An 18188-nucleotide genomic window follows, 5' to 3' on the forward strand; every position below is an offset into this window, starting at 1 on the left:
CATGCCATGCACACCCAGAAGTCATGTCTGTTAATGTTTTAAATTTCATCTGTTTTGAAATAATTGTTCTATTTTTACTGGAGGTAGCTCCAATTCCATTTTTTCCCCCATGCCATTTTTGAAGATATAAACAGATTTAAATCATGGTTCCTCTCACTAACAGTGATTACAAATTAAAGTTACACAATTGTGCATTTCCTTATTTACATATACAGTGAAAGTCATTTACTTCATGTTCAGAGTACATTATTTGCAATGTTACAAATCAAACCACCTCACCAGTTGATTAAACAACAGAGGGGGAAAAAAAGACCCTCAGGGAATTACATAAAAACTGTGAAGACATTAATTTCATTTAATTCCAGCCTTTATTTTAAATAATTCGGCTACCACTACAAGGAAAATCTGGAAAAGGCTTATTTCAGACAGTTGTTTTTTTGATGTGACAGGCTACACTGCTCATCTGCGATCTAATTGATATTATACAGAAACTGCATATTATTATTTCTTTGTAAAGCTAGATAAAGACAGAATGATCATCAGGTGAACAATGTAACTGCAACTGATACTCAATGAAGGATCATTCCATTCTTACTACGGGCAAGACACTGTCTTAGGTTCTGTGCAAGTTCAAGAGGAAGACACACAGTCTGTGAACTTACTTGCCGTTTCTATCTTATAATCAGATATGGAAATAAAGCAGGATATAAGGGGTGTGAGAGACAGAGATACCAACAAGGTATGTTATAAAGCACTGACCTAACAGCAGTAAAAACCTGGGAACAAAGTGGGAAGAGGAATTAATTCTGCCTGAGAGAAATCGAAGGTAGGACTGACGCCGGCTATCCGAATTAAATAGCATTGTAATTAGAACTATATAGACAGAATTGCAACGGGGAGCTTGAATGGGCACCAAGGACATGAGATGTCAGCGAAGAACCAAAGAAGTTTGTAGGGATACATGACGGACACATGCAGAATGACTAATAAGAAAAAGCAGAACGGAAGACTGAATAAGCCTTGAATGCCATACTAAGAATATGGACTTTATACTCTAAGAAATTCAAAATCATTAAGGATGCATGAAAAGCGGGTTGATATAATTAGTTTTAGAAATAAAGGCAGTGGGGCGCCTGGGTGGCTTAGTTGTTAAGCATCTGCCTTCAGCTCAGGTCATGATCCCAGAGTCCTGGGATCGAGCCTTGTATCAGGATTCCTGCTTGGGCTTCCAACTAGGCGGGAAGCCTGCTTCCCTGCTTCCCGCCTAGTTGGAAGCCTGCTTCCCTCTCTCCACCTCCCCTCTCTGTGTTCCCTCTCTCTGTGTCTCTGTCAAATTAATAAGTAAAACCTAAAAAAGAAATGTAAGCAATGCTTTAATAGATGAGAGAAAACAAAATGCAGAGAATCAGTTAAAATATTATTAGAAGTACAAAAAAAGATACAATTTAAAAAAGCTAATTATAGAATACTTAGAACTCAATCCTGTATTAATAAAAGAAAAACAAATTCATATATTCCAATTAAAAACTATATTCATACACAGAAAACTCTGGAAGAATATGCAACAAAAATGTCTGCAGTGGTTCCTAATGGTGATGGGATTACAGTGGTACCTAATTCCTTCTTTATAGCTTGCTTTATGAATTTTTTACAAAGAATATACAATGTTATTTGGAAAGGAGGGAGGGTTAATACCAAGAAAGCTGTTTCTATTTCCAATGAGAATGAAAACCTTAAAACAGCAAAAAGGATTTTTTGTAGAAACAATAAAGTAACAATAAACCTACTTTAAATCCATCACGATCGAAATTCCAAAAGGTAATAGGAAATACACCAGGTTTTTGTTATTTTTTGTTTTGTTGAAAAACAGTAATGATATATACAACACAACATGTGAAAATTTCTTTTACTTTATCTTCGTTTAATATGGCCGCCAATCTGAGGTAAGTAAAAAGACTTATTTTCATTTATTTTAGAACTTTTTTTTTCAAGGCTCCACGCCCAGCACTGAGCCCAACACAGAGCTTGAACTCATGACCCTGAGCTCAAGACCTAACCTGAGATCAAGAGTCAGATGTGTTAACTTGTGTACTTCTAAACAGAAGGCAACTAATTAAAATTAATGTGTAGGTTGAAATATATTTTGTTGTACTTACTTACAAAGCTGCCTTAATGAATTAGCTCTGTTTGGAATAGTCTGTACCAGTGTGTTCTCTGGCAAGTTAACCTTGTCCAGCCTCCCTCACTACCTTCATACCAACCTGGAACAAGCAAACCAACAGTCATCCACCCATTATGGGTAGATAAAAAGTTGAAAGTAACTATAAGCTATAAAAATACCCTCCTGCATTTTAGCCACAAGGACATATTATGATGAGGATGATCCTGGGAAGCCCCATAGCAGATTCACTTATAAGAAGTATTTACACTGGAAGAACACAGTTGGCCTAGAAAGATAACACTGTAGAAACATACCCCATTAGAAGCTTTCTTCTTTGCTTTCCATTCATCTAGTTGTGCCTTTGTCTTTGCATCAACTTTAACAAGGAGCTTCTTTTCTCCAATCTGCAGGTCATGCAATAACCTGAGCGCGCGGAGGGTAGACTCGGGTTCCTTATACTCACAGAAGCCAAAGGCTAAAAACGGATGTAAAGAATTACTGAAATATCAATACAGTTGTGAAAACAAAATATTTATGGACAATTAAAATCATCAGAGACCAAATGTTCTACTAGCAGAATTACTCATGTTGTCACTCCTCCCTTTCCTTCAATTACCCTTGATCATTTTATCTTTAGCACCCTCAAATCATGACAAGAAAAAAAGAAAACAAAAACAGGGGAAAGAAAGAAAAATTCTAATCAAGCAAACTGCTACCTATTAGAAGTGCTAATATTTACCAGAACAACAGATTTCATAACTGAGTCTTTTATTTCCTGAATCCATTCCATCAGATCTCCTGAGCTAGTGACAACAGCCTCCTTAAACCTATCATAAGAACTTCCTTTTTTTTAAATAGGATACTTCTGTTTTTTAAGATTTATCTACTTATTTTAGAGACAGTGTGGGAGAATGGTGCACGCCTGTGAGCACAGGAGGAGGGGAAGAGGAAAAGAGGAAAGAATCTCAGGCAAACCACCCCCACCCCCCCACCCCCGCCGTGAGGAGGCAGACACAGATGGAAGCCTTACCAACTGAGCCACCAAGGCACCCCACAAGCACTTTTCAATTCTGAGAAGTTAAACTACAAATGTACTGACCTTTCATCCTCACAGTAAGTTTAATCTTTCTCTTTTTTAATTTTAGTAACTAGTCTCACCATTATTACCATGCCTTTAAACCAGAGATATTAGAACAAACACTTTAAAGGAGTAATCTAGGGGCACCTGGATGGCTCAGTGGGTTGAGCCTCTGCCTTCGGCTCAGGTCATGATCTCAGGATCCTGGGATCGAGCCCCGCAAGGGGAGCTTGCTTTCCCCTTTCTCTCTGCCTGCCTCTCTGCCTACTTGTGATCTCTCACTCTCTGTTAAATAAAATTTAAAAAAAATTTTTAAATTAAAAAAAAAAAAAAAGAGTAACCTAAAAATTGAAAATAAAACAAACGAATCAAAATATGTAGAGTTAAGGACGCAAACACACAGAGATGAACTATTCAGAGTGATTTTAAAACAACAAATTTGACCACAGGTTTTTTTGAGTGATGTATCTTAAGACAAAAGACTTGCCAATTAAAAAGAAAATTTCTATAATCATATTGTTGATGATTAACAGTCTTAAACCTTTGTACATGAAATATGAGATGAAGCAAACCCATAATTAATTTAATAGTCTATCATCCCAATGTCCTTGAAACTAAGGATTTTCAGTATGGCGGGGGGGAGAAGATACATTACAGAAAAGGTTAAATAAAAACCTTTAAGTCCTGAATGTAAGCTAATGTGCACTGGAAAAACATAAAGGCAAAGACTAAACAAGTGTTTGTTTGTTTTTTAATATTTAAGTACTTGCTAAACCACCGTGAGGCTCGAACTCATAGCCCCAAGATCAAGAGTTTCACTGCCCAAGATCAAGAGCTACACGCTCCTTAACTGAGCCAGCGTGGCTCGCCAAGACTGAACAAGTCTTATGAGGATACCTAATTTTAGTTGGTGGTTTTTTAAAGCATTTCCCAGTAAACAGAACCAGAGTTCCTTAAAGAAATGGCTAATCCTAAGCATGGGACAGAAAAACTTCTTTGGGTGCCTGAGTGGCTCAGTCCTCATGGTTCTGCCTTCAGCACAGGTCATGATTCTAGTCTTCTGGGATCAAGCCCCAAATCAGGCTCCCTGTCCTATGGGAGGCCTGCTTCTCCCTCTCCCATTACTTTTGTTCCCTCTCTAGCTGTCTCTCTTTCAAATAAATAAATAAATAAATAAAATCTTCAATAAAAAGAAAACAGGGAAAAAAAAAACTTCTAGATGACTTTATAGAGCTAACTTAAAACAATTTAAGCTTCACTAGCGAGAATGACAATTCTTATTAAATGTAAGAAACTGAATATGCTTCAATCCTTAAGTTCAAATGCTTCTTAAAAAATGTCATTGCTGGGCACCTGGGTGGCTCAGAGGGTTAAAGCCTCTGCCTTCGGCTCGGGTCATGATCTCAGGGCTCTGGGATTGAGGCCCGCATCGGGCTCCCTGCTCAGCAAGGAGCCTGCTTCCCCCACTCTCTCTATCTGCCTCTCTGCCTACTTGTGATTTCTGTCTATCAAATAAATAAATAAATGATCTTTAAAAAGAAAAAAAAAAGTCATTGCTGGGGTGCCCGGGTGGCTCAGTGGGTTAAGCCTCTGCCTTTGGCTCAGGTCATGATTTCAGGGTCCTGGGATCGAGTTCTGCATCAGGCACTCTGCTCAGCAAGAAGCCTGCTTCCTCCTCTCTCTCCACCTGCTGCTCTGCCTACTTGTGATCTCTCTATATCCGATAAATATAATCTTTTAAAAAAAAAAGTCACTGCTGAGGCACCTGGGTGGCACAGTCGGTGGAACATCTGACTCTTGATCTCAGCTCAGTCTTGATTTCAGGGTCATGAATTCATGCCCTGCACTGGGTTCCACACTGGGCGCGGAGCCTACTTTAAAAAAATAAGTTACTGCTTGGGGTGCCTGGGTGGCTCAGAGGGTTAAAGCCTCTGCCTTTGGCTCAGGTCATGATCCCAAGGTCCTGGGATCGAGCCTCGCATCGGGCTCTCTGCTCAGCAGGAAGCCTGCGTCCCCCTCTCTCTCTGCTTGCCTCTTTGCCTACTTGTGATCTCAGTCTGTCAAATAAATAAATAATATCTTAAAAATTAAAAAAAAAAAAAGTCACTGCTAAATGATGCTAAGGGCATCAATTCATTCTTTTGAAAAATGAAAGAACCACAGCATTTACCCTGTTTTCCTTATATAAATTAATTCTGATAAGGAAGATTTGTACTTCAATGAAGGAAGTATTCTTCAAAATAGACTAGTTCATTTTGCAGCCCTCCAATGAATGAACCAATCCAGGAATAGACAACAGCTGCTACAACAAAAATTTTAAAAAATTAAAAAAACAGTGTCTCATGATGAAGAACATTGCCCTTAAAATATTCTTACAAATGAAAAACAAAAACACATGCAAACTCAAATCTGATGGAGTCTCAAGATACAAGCAGTTTACATAAAATAAAGAGGACAGAAAAGCACTGGCACATTATTCTATTAGACCTGCAATCAGCAAATCCACACTCCAGAAATGCTACTGAGCAAATGAACCACTTTCTTCCACAAAGATTTCCAAACAAAGAGAGAACTTAAAATATTAAGAGAGACTCAAAAATATGCCAACCAATTGCAATGTGCGGACTATATATGGATCCTCTATCAACTATTAAAAAAGACTTGATATTTCCAACAACTGGACATCAGAAAACGGACTCAGGATATTAAGAAAAAAAGTTAGTTTTTGAAAGTCTTATAATAGCATTTTTTAATGCTATTGTTTAATGCTATTGCTAATGTTTTTAAAAAACTCTTATGTCTTAGGCACACATGCCAAGATACTTATAGGCATAATGATGAACGCTTGGGATTTCTTAAAAAGAATATAAGGAGGAAAGGACAGAGTACAGATTAAGCACAACTGGGCATCAGTTGATAAATGTTAAAGCCAGGTGATAAGTATATAGAAATTTATTGTGTTTTAATTTTATATATGAATTTTCCCATAATAAATACTGTTTAAAGAATGCACTGTTTAAAGAATACTGAGCACCTGGGGCTCCTGGGTGGCTCAGTGGGTTAAAGCCTCTGCCTTCCGCTCAGGTCATGATCCCGGGGTACTGGGATCGAGCCCCACATCGGTCTCTCTGCTCAGCGGGGAGCCTGCTTCCCCGTTGTCTCTCTCTGCCTGCCTCTCTGCCTACACATGGTCTCTGTCAAATAAATAAATAAAATCTTAAAAAAAAAAAAAAAAGAATACTGAACACCTGGGTAGCTCAGTGGGTTAAGTCTCTGCCTTCAGCTCAGATCATGATCTCAGGGTCCTGGGATCGAGCCCCGAGTCGGACTCTCTGCTCAGCAGGGAGTCTGCTTCCCCCCCACCCCGCTGCCTCTCTGCCTGCTTGTGATCTCGCTCTCTGTGTCAAATAAATAAATAAAATATTTAAAAAAACAAAAAAAGAAAGCACATCAAACAGGTGCTTTTATGAACAAGTATAAAAAGAACAATTTGCATCTAAGACTAACAGGTCATCTCACCACCTGTTCTGCTTTCTTCCTAAGTCATAATTGTTGAATGTTGATCATATACTCCTGCTCTGAGAAAAAGGACTTTTCAAAATAACATTGTAAAAAAACAGTCTGAGTAATTTTTCCTCTCCTACCTCTTTCCTGTTAATACATTTCCACTTTCTAATCTCAATTCAGCTAAATCTTCCAAATGCCTTTAATCCTATTCCAGTAAGGAGGAAGACAAGAAGTGCTGACAGAATACTCCCATGGTTAAGGGCAATGAGAGCAAAACATGCAACAAGTGACTTAAGCACACAAGTTAAAATGATCTCAGTAAGAAAAAATTACCTACCTTGAAGTTTTCCAGATGCACCTTGTACTCTCTTCCAGCTCAAAACCAAGCCACATTTCTTAAAGAGAAAAATAAAACAAAAAATGATCATCACCATTTGACAAATCAACTAATCATTAATGAATGTAAGAACACAGCTGGTATTTCCACCAGGAGAAAAATACAAGCAAAAATTTGAAAAAATCGTAACACCTATTAATTTTTTAAAAATTCCCTCAATTCCGGGACGCCTGGGTGGCTCAGTTGGTTAAGCAGCTGCCTTTGGCTCAGGTCATGATCCCAGCGTCCTGGGATCGAGTCCCACATCGGGATCCTTGCTCAGCAGGGAGCCTGCTTCTCCCTCTGCCTCTGCCTGCCATTCTATCTGCCTGTGCTCGCTCTCATCCCCTCTCTCTCTCTGACAAATAAATAAAAAAAAAAATTCCCTCAATTCCCACATATCTATTATATGAAAGAAATATATAATACATCATTTAAAAGAAAAATACAAATTCTTATCTGCAGAAAATTGACTACCTTTTAGATTTTATTTATTTTGGGGGTGGGGAGAGAGTGAAAAAGAATGGGAAGAAGAGCAGAGAGGAAGGGGTAGGGAGAGAATCCCAAGCTGACTCCGAGATGGGCGAGGAGTCCGACTCCGAGATGGGCGAGGACTCCAACTTGGGGATCCATCTCACTGAGATTACAACTTAAGCAGAAAACAAGAGTCAGAAACTCAACCAACTTAACTATCCAGGCACCCCTTGACTACCTTTTAATAAATTAGAAATTTTAGAGCATTATTTATCCTACCCAAAATGTATACATTAAAAAACCAAAATTACCAGTATTATAATATTTACTAAAAAACTACAGTCAATTCAAGTAAATACTGAGTCCCTAAAGATTATGTTTCAAAACATACATCTGTATTATAAAGAACTTTTCAAAAATATTTTTTCTTTTTTTGGGGCACCTGGGTGGCTGGCTCAGTGGGTTCAGCCTCTGCCTTTGGCTCAGGTCATGATCTCAGGGTCCTGGGATCGAGCCCCGCGGGCTCTCTGCTCAGCAGGGGGTCTGCTTCCCTTCCCTCCCCCATCTCTCTGCCTACTTGTGATCTCTCTGTCAAATAAATAAATAAAATCTTTTTTAAGAACAGATTTTAAGATCTTATTTATTTGAGAGTGAGAGAGAGAGAGAGAGACAGAGCAAGCATGAACAGGGGGAATGGCAGGAATGGGAGAAGCAGGCTCCACACTGAGCAAGGAGCCCGATGTGAAGCTCCATCCCAGGACCCTAGCATCATAACGCAAGCCAAAGGCAGCCGCTTAACCGACTAAGCCACCCAGGTACCCCTAAAGATCTTTAAGTTTTCATTTATTTATTTGAGAGAGAAAGATCACAAGTAGGCCGGGGGGGGGGGGAGTAGTGTGGCTCCCTGTTGAGCACAGAGCTGGATACGGGTCCAATCCCAGGACCCTATCCCAGGACCCTGAGATCATGACCCGAGCCAGAGGCTTAACCCACTGAGCCACGTAGGTGTCCCACCCCTAAAGATTTATTTTGCCCCTAAAGATTTTTTTTTTTTTTTTTAAGATTTTATTCATTTGTCAGAGAGAGAGAGGGAGCGAGAGCAAGCACAGGCAGACAGAATGGCAGGCAGAGACAGAGGGAGAAGCAGGCTCCCTGCTGAGCAAGGAGCCCGATGTGGGACTCGAACCCAGGACGCCGGGATCATGACCTGAGCCGAAGGCAGCTGCTTAACCAACTGAGCCATCCAGGCGTCCCAGCCTAAAGATTTTTTTTTAAAGTAATCTCTATACCCAACGTGGGGCTCAGACTCACAACTCTGAGATCAGGAGTCGCATGTTCTACTGACTGAGCCAGCCAGGCGCCCCTTTAAACATGGAAAATTGCTTGACATGGGATGCAAAAATAACATGGGACACAGAATTCCAGACAATATAGTAAGACTTTATGTAAAGAAAAAAATTTCCATAAATCAGAAATATTAATAGGGCAGGTTGTCTGAAGAGTAAAACATTACATTTTGTTTACTTTCGAAGTTTTTAAACAATATTTCTTTGTTTTACTGAAGATATATTTATTTGAGAGAGAATGCACAAGCAGGGAGGGGGGACGAGGGAGAGGGAAAGAATCTCAAGCAGACTCCTCTGAACAGGGAGACCAACACAGGGCTTGATCCTAGAACCCGGAGATCATGACCTGGGCTGAAACCAAGAGTTGGACACTCAACCGACTACACCACCGAGGCGCCCCAAACATTATTTCTAATTATTAAAGTAAAAACTAGAAGGTTAGGGAAAAAAGTTATTTGTGGGAAATGGTAACTGAAGATTGCCTGTCAAAGCTTAGAGAATGTATGAATTTTTCACATTTCCCTTCAGAGAAACCAATAAAATGATGATTATCTAGGAATATAAAAGATAAAAATCCGTGAGGTCAAACATAAAATGGGTAAACCGCAGCAGCAGTCAACAAAATTTTGAAAAGAAAAAACACAAATGCAAGGATGGGAACTCATTCAGTAGAGCAAAGAAGGCTAGAACTCCCAAGTACCTACAGATGAAGGTACTCATAAGAATTAGGCTAACTGATTCCACAACCCCAAGACATCTGGACTGGAGGTAAAATGTACACACAGCAGAGAATGGGGCTGAAGCACGAGGCTGAAAAAAAACAGGTGCTTGTGGGGTGCCTGGGAGGCTCAGTCAGTTCAGTGTCTGCCCTTGGCTCAGGTCATGGTCTCAGGGTCTGGGGATCAAGAGATCCCCAGGTTTCCTGCCCAGTGGGGAGTCTGCTTTTCCCTCTACCCCCATCCCTTGTGCTCTCTTTCCCAAATAAAATCTTAAAAACAAACAAACAAAACCAGGCGATTGCCTGACAATATGAATATAGAATAATCAAAGCCTCGAGTTCTTTTCAAGCCAACAACTTTACTCCTCACCCCTTGAGAAGACAGCCTGCAGGCTTTACAGGCAACTTAATCTCCATCCTTAGAGAAGACAGAATGAAGTTGTGTGAAGAAAGTGAAAAGAACAGGCTTCGGATCCAGAGCAGCAGATAGCTATGAAAGATCAGGATGGGACACAGAACGGGTAACGAAGAAAGTAAAAGTAGACATACACTTCAATGCAGCCCATATAGGCAGCCAATCATATACTCACTAGGCAAGAAACTGGAAGTTTTCTAGAGAAACCAATCAGCCCTCGGGAAAAGAACTCCGTATACTAACATTCAAAACCTCTAGCTGCTGGCTAGATTACCCTACAATGATGCTCAGTATTTTAAAAACCCACCTTATACATACAAAACCTTTTCTTTTAAATTTTAATAAATCTCTACACCCAAAATGGGTCTCAAACTCAACCCCAAATCAAGAGACGTGCGCTCCACTCACTAAGCCAGCCAAGTACCCCCCAAAAACTTCAATTCCTAACTCAAATCTGAAGACAATCCTTGATCAGACATTCAAGGAATGCCTTAAATGAGAAATGAAGGGAAGCGATAAATTCAGGAATAAAGCTGAAAAACAAAACACACTGTGCTGCAGATATGTCAGGAACAGGTTTAAAAAGCGGCTCTGCAGCACCTGGCTGGCTCAGCTGGTTAAGGGTCTGGTTCTTGAGTTCAGCTCAGGTCGTTATCACAGGGTTGTGTGTTCAGGCCCAGCTGGGCATGGACCCTACTTAAAACAAACAAACAAAAAAAAAGAAAACAAAAAAAGGGGGGGGGGGGACAGAGAGGTTTCAACTAGGAAATATAAATGTATATATATCTCCTCCACACACCTGCACACAAATATTCGTGATACCCAAGAAGTGGAAACAACTCAATTATCCATCAACTGATGAATGGATAAATAAAACGTGGTATATCCATTAGAGAGACTATTTGGTCATAAAAAAGGAATGAGATACTGATATATGCTACAATATAGATGAAGCCTGAAAACAATATATTAAATGAAAAAAGACAAAACACGAAAAACTATATATTCTGTGATTTTGTTTATACCAGATGCCCAGAATAGGCAAATCTACACCAACAGAAAGAGTGGTTGCCATATGCAATGGGAAATGACTTATAGAATACAGGGTTTCTACTTGGGGCGATGAAAATGTTCTGGAATTTAATACAGGGTGAAGTTTGTACAAGTTTCTGAATATACTAAAACCCACTGAATTATACATTATAAAAGGATGAATCTAAAGGTCTATGAATTACATCACATAAAGATGGGTTTTTTAAAAATAATTTATTTCTTCATGAGAGACAGCGAAAGAGAGGCAAAGGGAGAAGCAGGCTCTCCGCTGAGAAGGGAGCCTGATGTAGGACTCCATCCCAGGAACCTGGGATCATGGCTGAGTTGAAAGCAGGTGCTAAACCATCTGAGCTACCCAGGTGCCCCACAATAAAGATGGTTTTTTAAAAATGTCCTCCCAATGTTTCACCTCAGGAAATAATTGGCATAATCTTGTGAAATTGAAGAAAACATGCCCTAAGACTCAGAAATTCCACTTCGAAAAGAATACATAATAGAATTTTTTTTATGTGACTGAGGAAGACAATCACCAATAATAACACAACAAAACATAGTATCAAGATATAGAAACAGTCCATATAACCATCATTGGAAAACTGACAACCAAAGGTAAATTTCTACAATGCAACGTTATACAGCAGGAATAAATAAGTGGAGTTATATATATGTTAGGTGAAAAAAGCAATTGTGGAGTACAGAATAAAAACCTGTGAATTGTAGATTTTTATGAATACATAAATATGTAATTAAAGTAAAAAAACCGGGCCACCTGGGTGTAAGCATCCACCTTCAGCTCACGTATTGATCCCAGGGTCCTAGCATCAAGCCCCGTGTCAGGCTCCCTGCTCAGCGGAGAGCTTGTTTCTCCCTCTGCCTCTGCTGCTCCCCCTGCTGGTGCTCTCTCACTCACTCTCTCTCAAGTAAATAAAATCTTTAAAAAAATAAAAATAAAGTAAAAAATACACAAAGGAATGATAAACACCAAATTTAGGATAGTGGATGACCCTGATGATTACCTCTGTGGAAGAAAGAAGTAGGCCTGAGGGCCAACTGTAATGATTTATTTCTTTGGGAAAAACATCTGAAGCTAGTATCACAATACTGAATGCGACAAAGCTAGGTTTTGTGGTGTTTATTTTCTAAACTTTTTTTTTTTAAAGATTTTATTTACTTGAGAGAGAGAGAATGAGAGAGAGAGAATGAGAAGGGGGAAGGTTCGAGGAAGAAGGAGATTCCCTGCCAAGCAGGGGAGGGGGCCCAATGTGGAACTCAATTCTGGGACTCCAGGATCATGACCTGAGCCACCCAGGCGCGCCTAAACATGTTTTAACACAAGGTTCATACAGCTTACAAACAGAAACAGCAAGAAAATCAAGAAGGAAAAGATTTAAAAATAACTTCTCTAAAAAATAGTGGAGGGCGCCTGGGTGACTCAGCGGGTTAAGCCTCTGCCTTCGGCTCAGGTCATGATCCCGGTATACTGGGATCGAGCCCCACATTGGGTTCTCTGCTCTGCAGGGAGCCCGCTTCCCCCTCTCTCTCCACCTGCCTCTCTGCCTACGTGTGATCTCTGTCTGTCAAGTAAATAAATAAATAAAATCTTAAAAAAAAAAAATAGTGGAGATTATGGAACGGAGAGGGAGTACCAGTACTCGTTTTTCATTATAAAATCATTCAGTGTTATTTCAGTTAATGCTCATTTGTCACCAAGGTAACAATTTTTCAATGAAGACAAAAAGGAAAACCACTGACTTCATGAACACAAAAGAACTTACTGTTTATCCTCAGAATAAAAACCTTAAAATTAATTAAAAGTAATTAATTCCCCACTAAATGCCAAAATCATTGTTTTAAAGGCTGCCAGGGAGAGACCTGCAACAGGACACAACTCAAATGATCTCAAAACATTAACCCAGAGGTTACTTATTAATGACAAAAGGAAACAAGGTAACCTCACAACAGAGAGATGGGACCACCATGTATCTAAACTGAGCATTACCAAACGCAGGACCAAGAGACACCATATACCACTAATTATGCTGCACTGAGGACATCACCCATGAACCATTCGTACAAAAAATGCTTACTCTGAATCTATGAGCAAATAGTCAAATTCAAATCGGGACACACTGCAAAAGATCTGGACTCTTCAAAAAATGTTAATGTCATGAAAGTCATAAACAAAAAAAGCAAAAAAAAAAAAAAAAAAAAGACAGGGAGCACCTGGCTGGCTCAGTCATTAAGCCTCTGCCTTTGGCTCATGTCATGATCCTGGGGTCCTGGGCTTGAGCCCCACATCAGGCTCCCTATTCTGCTAGAAGTCTGCTTCTCCCTCTCTCACTCACCCCGCTTGTGTTCCCTCTCTTGCTATTTCTCTGTCAAATAAATAAATAAAACATTAAAAAAAAAAAAAGACAAAGGTATTCTGTATTACAGAAGTTGTCTAAAGAGGTATGACAATTCAACGCAATGTATGATTCTTGAATGAATCATAGAAAATAGGTATATTTAGTTAACAATACTATATTGGGGGAAAAAGAGCAATACTGTATCAGCCTTAAATTTAAATGTGATGATGGTTTTATGATCATATAGGAGAATGTCCTTGGTCTTAGGAGACACGAGAAGTACTCAGAGATGGAAATGTCATGTCACAACTTACTCTCCAATTACTGAGGAAAAAAAGTTTGTGTGTGTGCGTGCATGCGTGTGTGTGTGTGGGTATGTGTGTGTAGAAAGCATGTGGCAAAAATGTGTTATAAGAATGTTCATTTTAGGGGCGCCTGGGTGGCTCAGTGGATTAAATCCTCTGCCTTCGGCTTGGGTCATGATCCTAGGGTCCTGGGATCGAGCCCCACATCGGGCTCTCTGCTCAGCAGCAAGCCCGCTTCCCCCCTCTCATCTGCCTGCCTATTTGTGATCTCTCTCTCTGTCAAATAAATAAATAAATCTTAAAAAAAAAAAAATTCATTTTATTATTCATTCAACTTTTTTGCAGAACTGAATTTTTTCAAAATAAATATCAGAATCCTCTTCCTGCTTTTCCATAAATTTGAAATCTGTAACAATAAAATTTAAAAGTGAGAAACCGTTTAACTTACAGCAAGGAGCTGTCTTATAAGCATGTCTGAGGCTTTCTCAGAAATGTTGCCAACAAAAACTGTAGTAGTGGGACCACAATTTTCATCATTTTCTTTAGCCTTTAAGCCTGGGTGATCCTTTCTTGCTCCCAAATGCTTTCCGACCATGGACACAGTGGGTACTAAAACCTAGAATGAAAAAAAGCAATAAAATTGGAACTGGCATTAAATTTCCTATCATGTTTAAAGTAACATGTTTTTAGTCTAAAAACAATTTTAAAGTACTAAATATATAGCACATTATTAAAAGTTCTACATATTTAATCTAAAGCTTCTATCATTTTTCATTAATGCAAATTTATTCATGACAAGTTTCACTATTAGATTACCTTTTTTTCTTTTTCTTTCTTTCTTTTTTTTTTTGCAACAAGATTTGAGAGCACACACACACAAGAGGGGGAGTGACAAACAGAGAGGGAGAGAGAATCTCAAACAGACTCCCTCTGGAGCCCCAATGTGGAGCTAGCGACCCGTGAGATCCAACAACACTGAGATCATGATCTGAGTCAAAATCAAGTCAAATAAATAAATAAAATATTAAAAAAAAAAAAAGATCAATATATCCAGGAGCTTCTTCACAACTTTACTCTGTACTAATATAAAAGCAAATTTCCAGGGTACCTGGCTGGCTCAGTCAGTTAAGTGTCTTTTTTTTTTCCTTATTTATTTATTTGACAGACAGAGATCACAAGTAGGCAGAGAGGCAGGCAGAGAGAGAGGAGGAAGCAGGCTCCCTGCTGAGCAGAGAGCCCAATGAGGGGCTCGATCCCAGGAATCTGGGGTCATGACCTGAGCCGAAGGCAGAGGCTTAACCCACTGAGCCACCCAGGCGCCCCATAAGTGTCTGACTTTGATTTCAGCTCAGGTCGTGACTTCAGGGTCCTGGGATACAGCCCGCATCAGGCTCCGCGATGAGCAGTCAGTCTACTTCTCCCCGCCCCCATCTCCTTCTGCCCCTCCCCCACTTGTGCTTGCTCTAAAATAAATAAACCTCCCCAAATTTTTTTTTTTAAATACTTTTTTTTTTTTTTAAAGATTTTATTTATTTATTTGACAGACAGAGATCACAAGTAGGCAGAGAGGCAGGCAGAGAGAGAGGAGGAAGCAGGCTCCCTGCTGAGCAGAGAGCCCGACGTGGGACTCGATCCCAGGACCCTGAGATCATGACCTGAGCCGAAGGCAGCGGCTTAATCCACTGAGCCACCCAGGCGCCCCTCCCCAAATTTTTTTAAGTAAGCACAAATTTTAATTATCCCCACTAATCCTCTGACAGAGCATCTGAATACTCATAGTACTCTCCAACACTTAAATTTATTTTTATCCGTTAATTACATTTTTATTTTCCCTTTATAACTTTCAACTTCCCAGAGGAAGGAATAATCCTACTCATTTTTTTTTTATATTTTATTTATGTATTTGACAGACAGAGATCACAAGTAGGCAGAAAGAGAGGGAGAAGCAGGCTCCCTGCCGAGCAGAGAGCCTGATGCGGGGCTCGATCTCAGGACCCTTGAGATCATGACCTGAGCAGAAGGCAGAGGCTTAACCCACTGAGCCACCCAGGCGCCCCAATCCTACTCATTTTTGTATCTGGAACTGAATTTAGCAAAACATGAACAGTAGGCACTGAATAAATAACGGTTAACTGAGGGAGCTCTTCCAAACCCCAAGTTCCACCTTTTCCTATACTGAAATGCAAGAGAGTAAGAGTACCTGCCATGTAGAGGTTTTCCAAAATGGCCAAACAGTGGGTATCCAATGCAAGAAAAATTGGACTTCCCCTTGGTCTGCAGAACCATATCTACTCAGTGGTCTGCCTCACAGCAGATTCCTGTTTGCCAGTGTTACCATCTCCTTTTTAAAAGTAACACTCCCTTTCCTCCCTTTTCAAAACCCACTGATAGAAAAACAATTAAAGTAATGAAATCCACAGGCCGCCCCCCCATGGTGGAATTCCAGAAGTTTGATACTCTACCACTTAACTCAAAGAAAAATCCTGGTTAAACAATAGTCAAGAGGGTTATTATTCATTCATGTGTTACAGCTTAAAGTATACAAAAGCTTTGATGAATGTAAAGAATTAAGACTTAAGAAGACTGAATAATAGGGACACCTGGGTGGCTCAATTAGGAAGCTGCACATCGGGCTCCTTGCTCATCACAGAGCCTACTTCTCCCTCTGCCTGCTTTCCCCCACCCCATTAAAATCTTAAAAAAAAAAAAAAAAAAGAGAGACTGAATAATAAAACACTTCAGCAGAGTAAAGACTTCAAGAAAACTTTACAAAGCTTAAAGATATCATACCAGAGGACAGAAAAAAAATAGTTTGGAAGGGGCTAAAAATTTAGGTAGACGAGAGAAAAGAATGGAATACATTCAACACAAATTTCACTTCAAAATTTAAGTTTCTATAAGGATCATTTCTAGTTTTTTCTTTTTTTTATTTATGAGATTAAACGTGCCTTGATCATTCTATCTCCCAGGACCAAGACAAGAATAGGGAATGATAAAAGACCCAATGAACTAAATCTAATATAACAAGTATAAGAAGAGTCTAGAGAATCTAAGGTAAATCATAAACTGTTTAGGGACCTTATTTTATTTTTTTTAAGGACCCTATTTTAAAGGCAATTGTATAATATGCATAGCTGAGTGAAAATGATACTCAAGTAATACGATATACATGCTCTCCCTATTATTCTTCTAAATACTAAAAATAATGTATTAGGTTTTTTTTTTGTTTTGTTTTTTGTTTTGTTTTTAAAGCTTTAAATGCACTAAACATGCGGCACATGGGTGGCTTAAGCCTTAAGCATCTGCCTTCAGCTCAGGTCATGATCCCAGGGTCCTGGGACTGGACCCCACATCAGGCTCCTTGCTTGGCGGGAAGCCCGCTCCTCCCTCTCCCACTCCCCCTGCTTCTGTTCCCTCTCTTGCTGTGTCTCTGTCAAATAAATAAATAAAGGGCGCCTGGGTGGCTCAGTGGGTTAAGCCGCTGCCTTCGGCTCAGGTCATGATCTCAGGGTCCTGGGATTGAGTCCCACATGGGCCTCTCTGCTCACCAGGGAGCCTGCTTCCCTCTCTCTCTCTCTGCCTGCCTCCCCATCTACTTGTGATTTCTCTCTGTCAAGTAAATAAATAAAATCTTTATAATAAATAAATAAATAAATAAATAAAATCTTTGAATAAATAAATAAATAAATAAATGTAGTAGCGCTACGGTATCTCCTTCTTCCTTATAATTATACTTACAGTTGGAGCAGGAGCCATAATGCTCATTGGTACAGGAATCATTGGGGTCCCTAAGAAAAAAGCACATTAAATCTTATGAATATAAGTAAATATGACTATATTCTATATTACATGGTACATAAAGAGGTATCCTCACTCACAGTTAATTTAAGTAGAAACATATGACTAATGAAAATTAGATTATTGATGAATGCCCTATTTTCAAAAGCAATGTGGTACAGGCTGGTCTATGTAAACTTACACAACAAAAAACTATTCTAAAAGCAAGAAGACTACCACTACAGCATACTTCTGTCTCAGGAGTTTAAAAATCTGGACAGATACTGATTCCTGTTCATCTGATTCAGTACATCCTGAAAACCAGTAATTTATGCAAATACAGATTCACTAATGAGAAAACACTGTATTAATGAATCCTTTAAAAGTTAAAAAAAAAGTATCCAATGAGAAATTAATCTAGAAACCTTAAAAGAATCTTGTTATTGCTGTTTCTTTAATAAAAACAAAAATCAGGGTGCCTGGGTGACTCAGCTGGTTAAGCAATTGCCTTCAGCTCAAGTTATGATCCTGGACTCCTGGGATCAAGTCCCTCATCAGGGTCCCTGCTCAGCATGGGATCTGCTTCTCCCTCTGACACTCTTCCCTCTCATGCTCTCGCTCTCAAATAAA

At 39.5% G+C, this 18188-nt stretch overlaps 1 protein-coding gene across 1 annotated transcript in view; it reads right to left on the reverse strand.

Moving 5' to 3' along the window:
- Nucleotides 1–18188, reverse strand: part of RBM25 (RNA binding motif protein 25) — a 57200-nt gene that overhangs the window by 26632 nt on the left and 12380 nt on the right. Inside the window, exons 3-6 of the mRNA XM_059373813.1 lie at nucleotides 17520–17569; nucleotides 14230–14397; nucleotides 7084–7141; nucleotides 2476–2636 (exon numbers count right to left, since the gene is read on the reverse strand). Coding sequence (XP_059229796.1) covers nucleotides 2476–2636; nucleotides 7084–7141; nucleotides 14230–14397; nucleotides 17520–17569 — 437 coding nt within the window. The remainder of the gene's footprint in view (nucleotides 1–2475; nucleotides 2637–7083; nucleotides 7142–14229; nucleotides 14398–17519; nucleotides 17570–18188) is intronic.

This window comes from Mustela nigripes, chromosome 13, assembly GCF_022355385.1.
Source record: "Mustela nigripes isolate SB6536 chromosome 13, MUSNIG.SB6536, whole genome shotgun sequence".
In the NCBI taxonomy this organism is placed as follows: Eukaryota; Metazoa; Chordata; class Mammalia; order Carnivora; family Mustelidae; genus Mustela; species Mustela nigripes.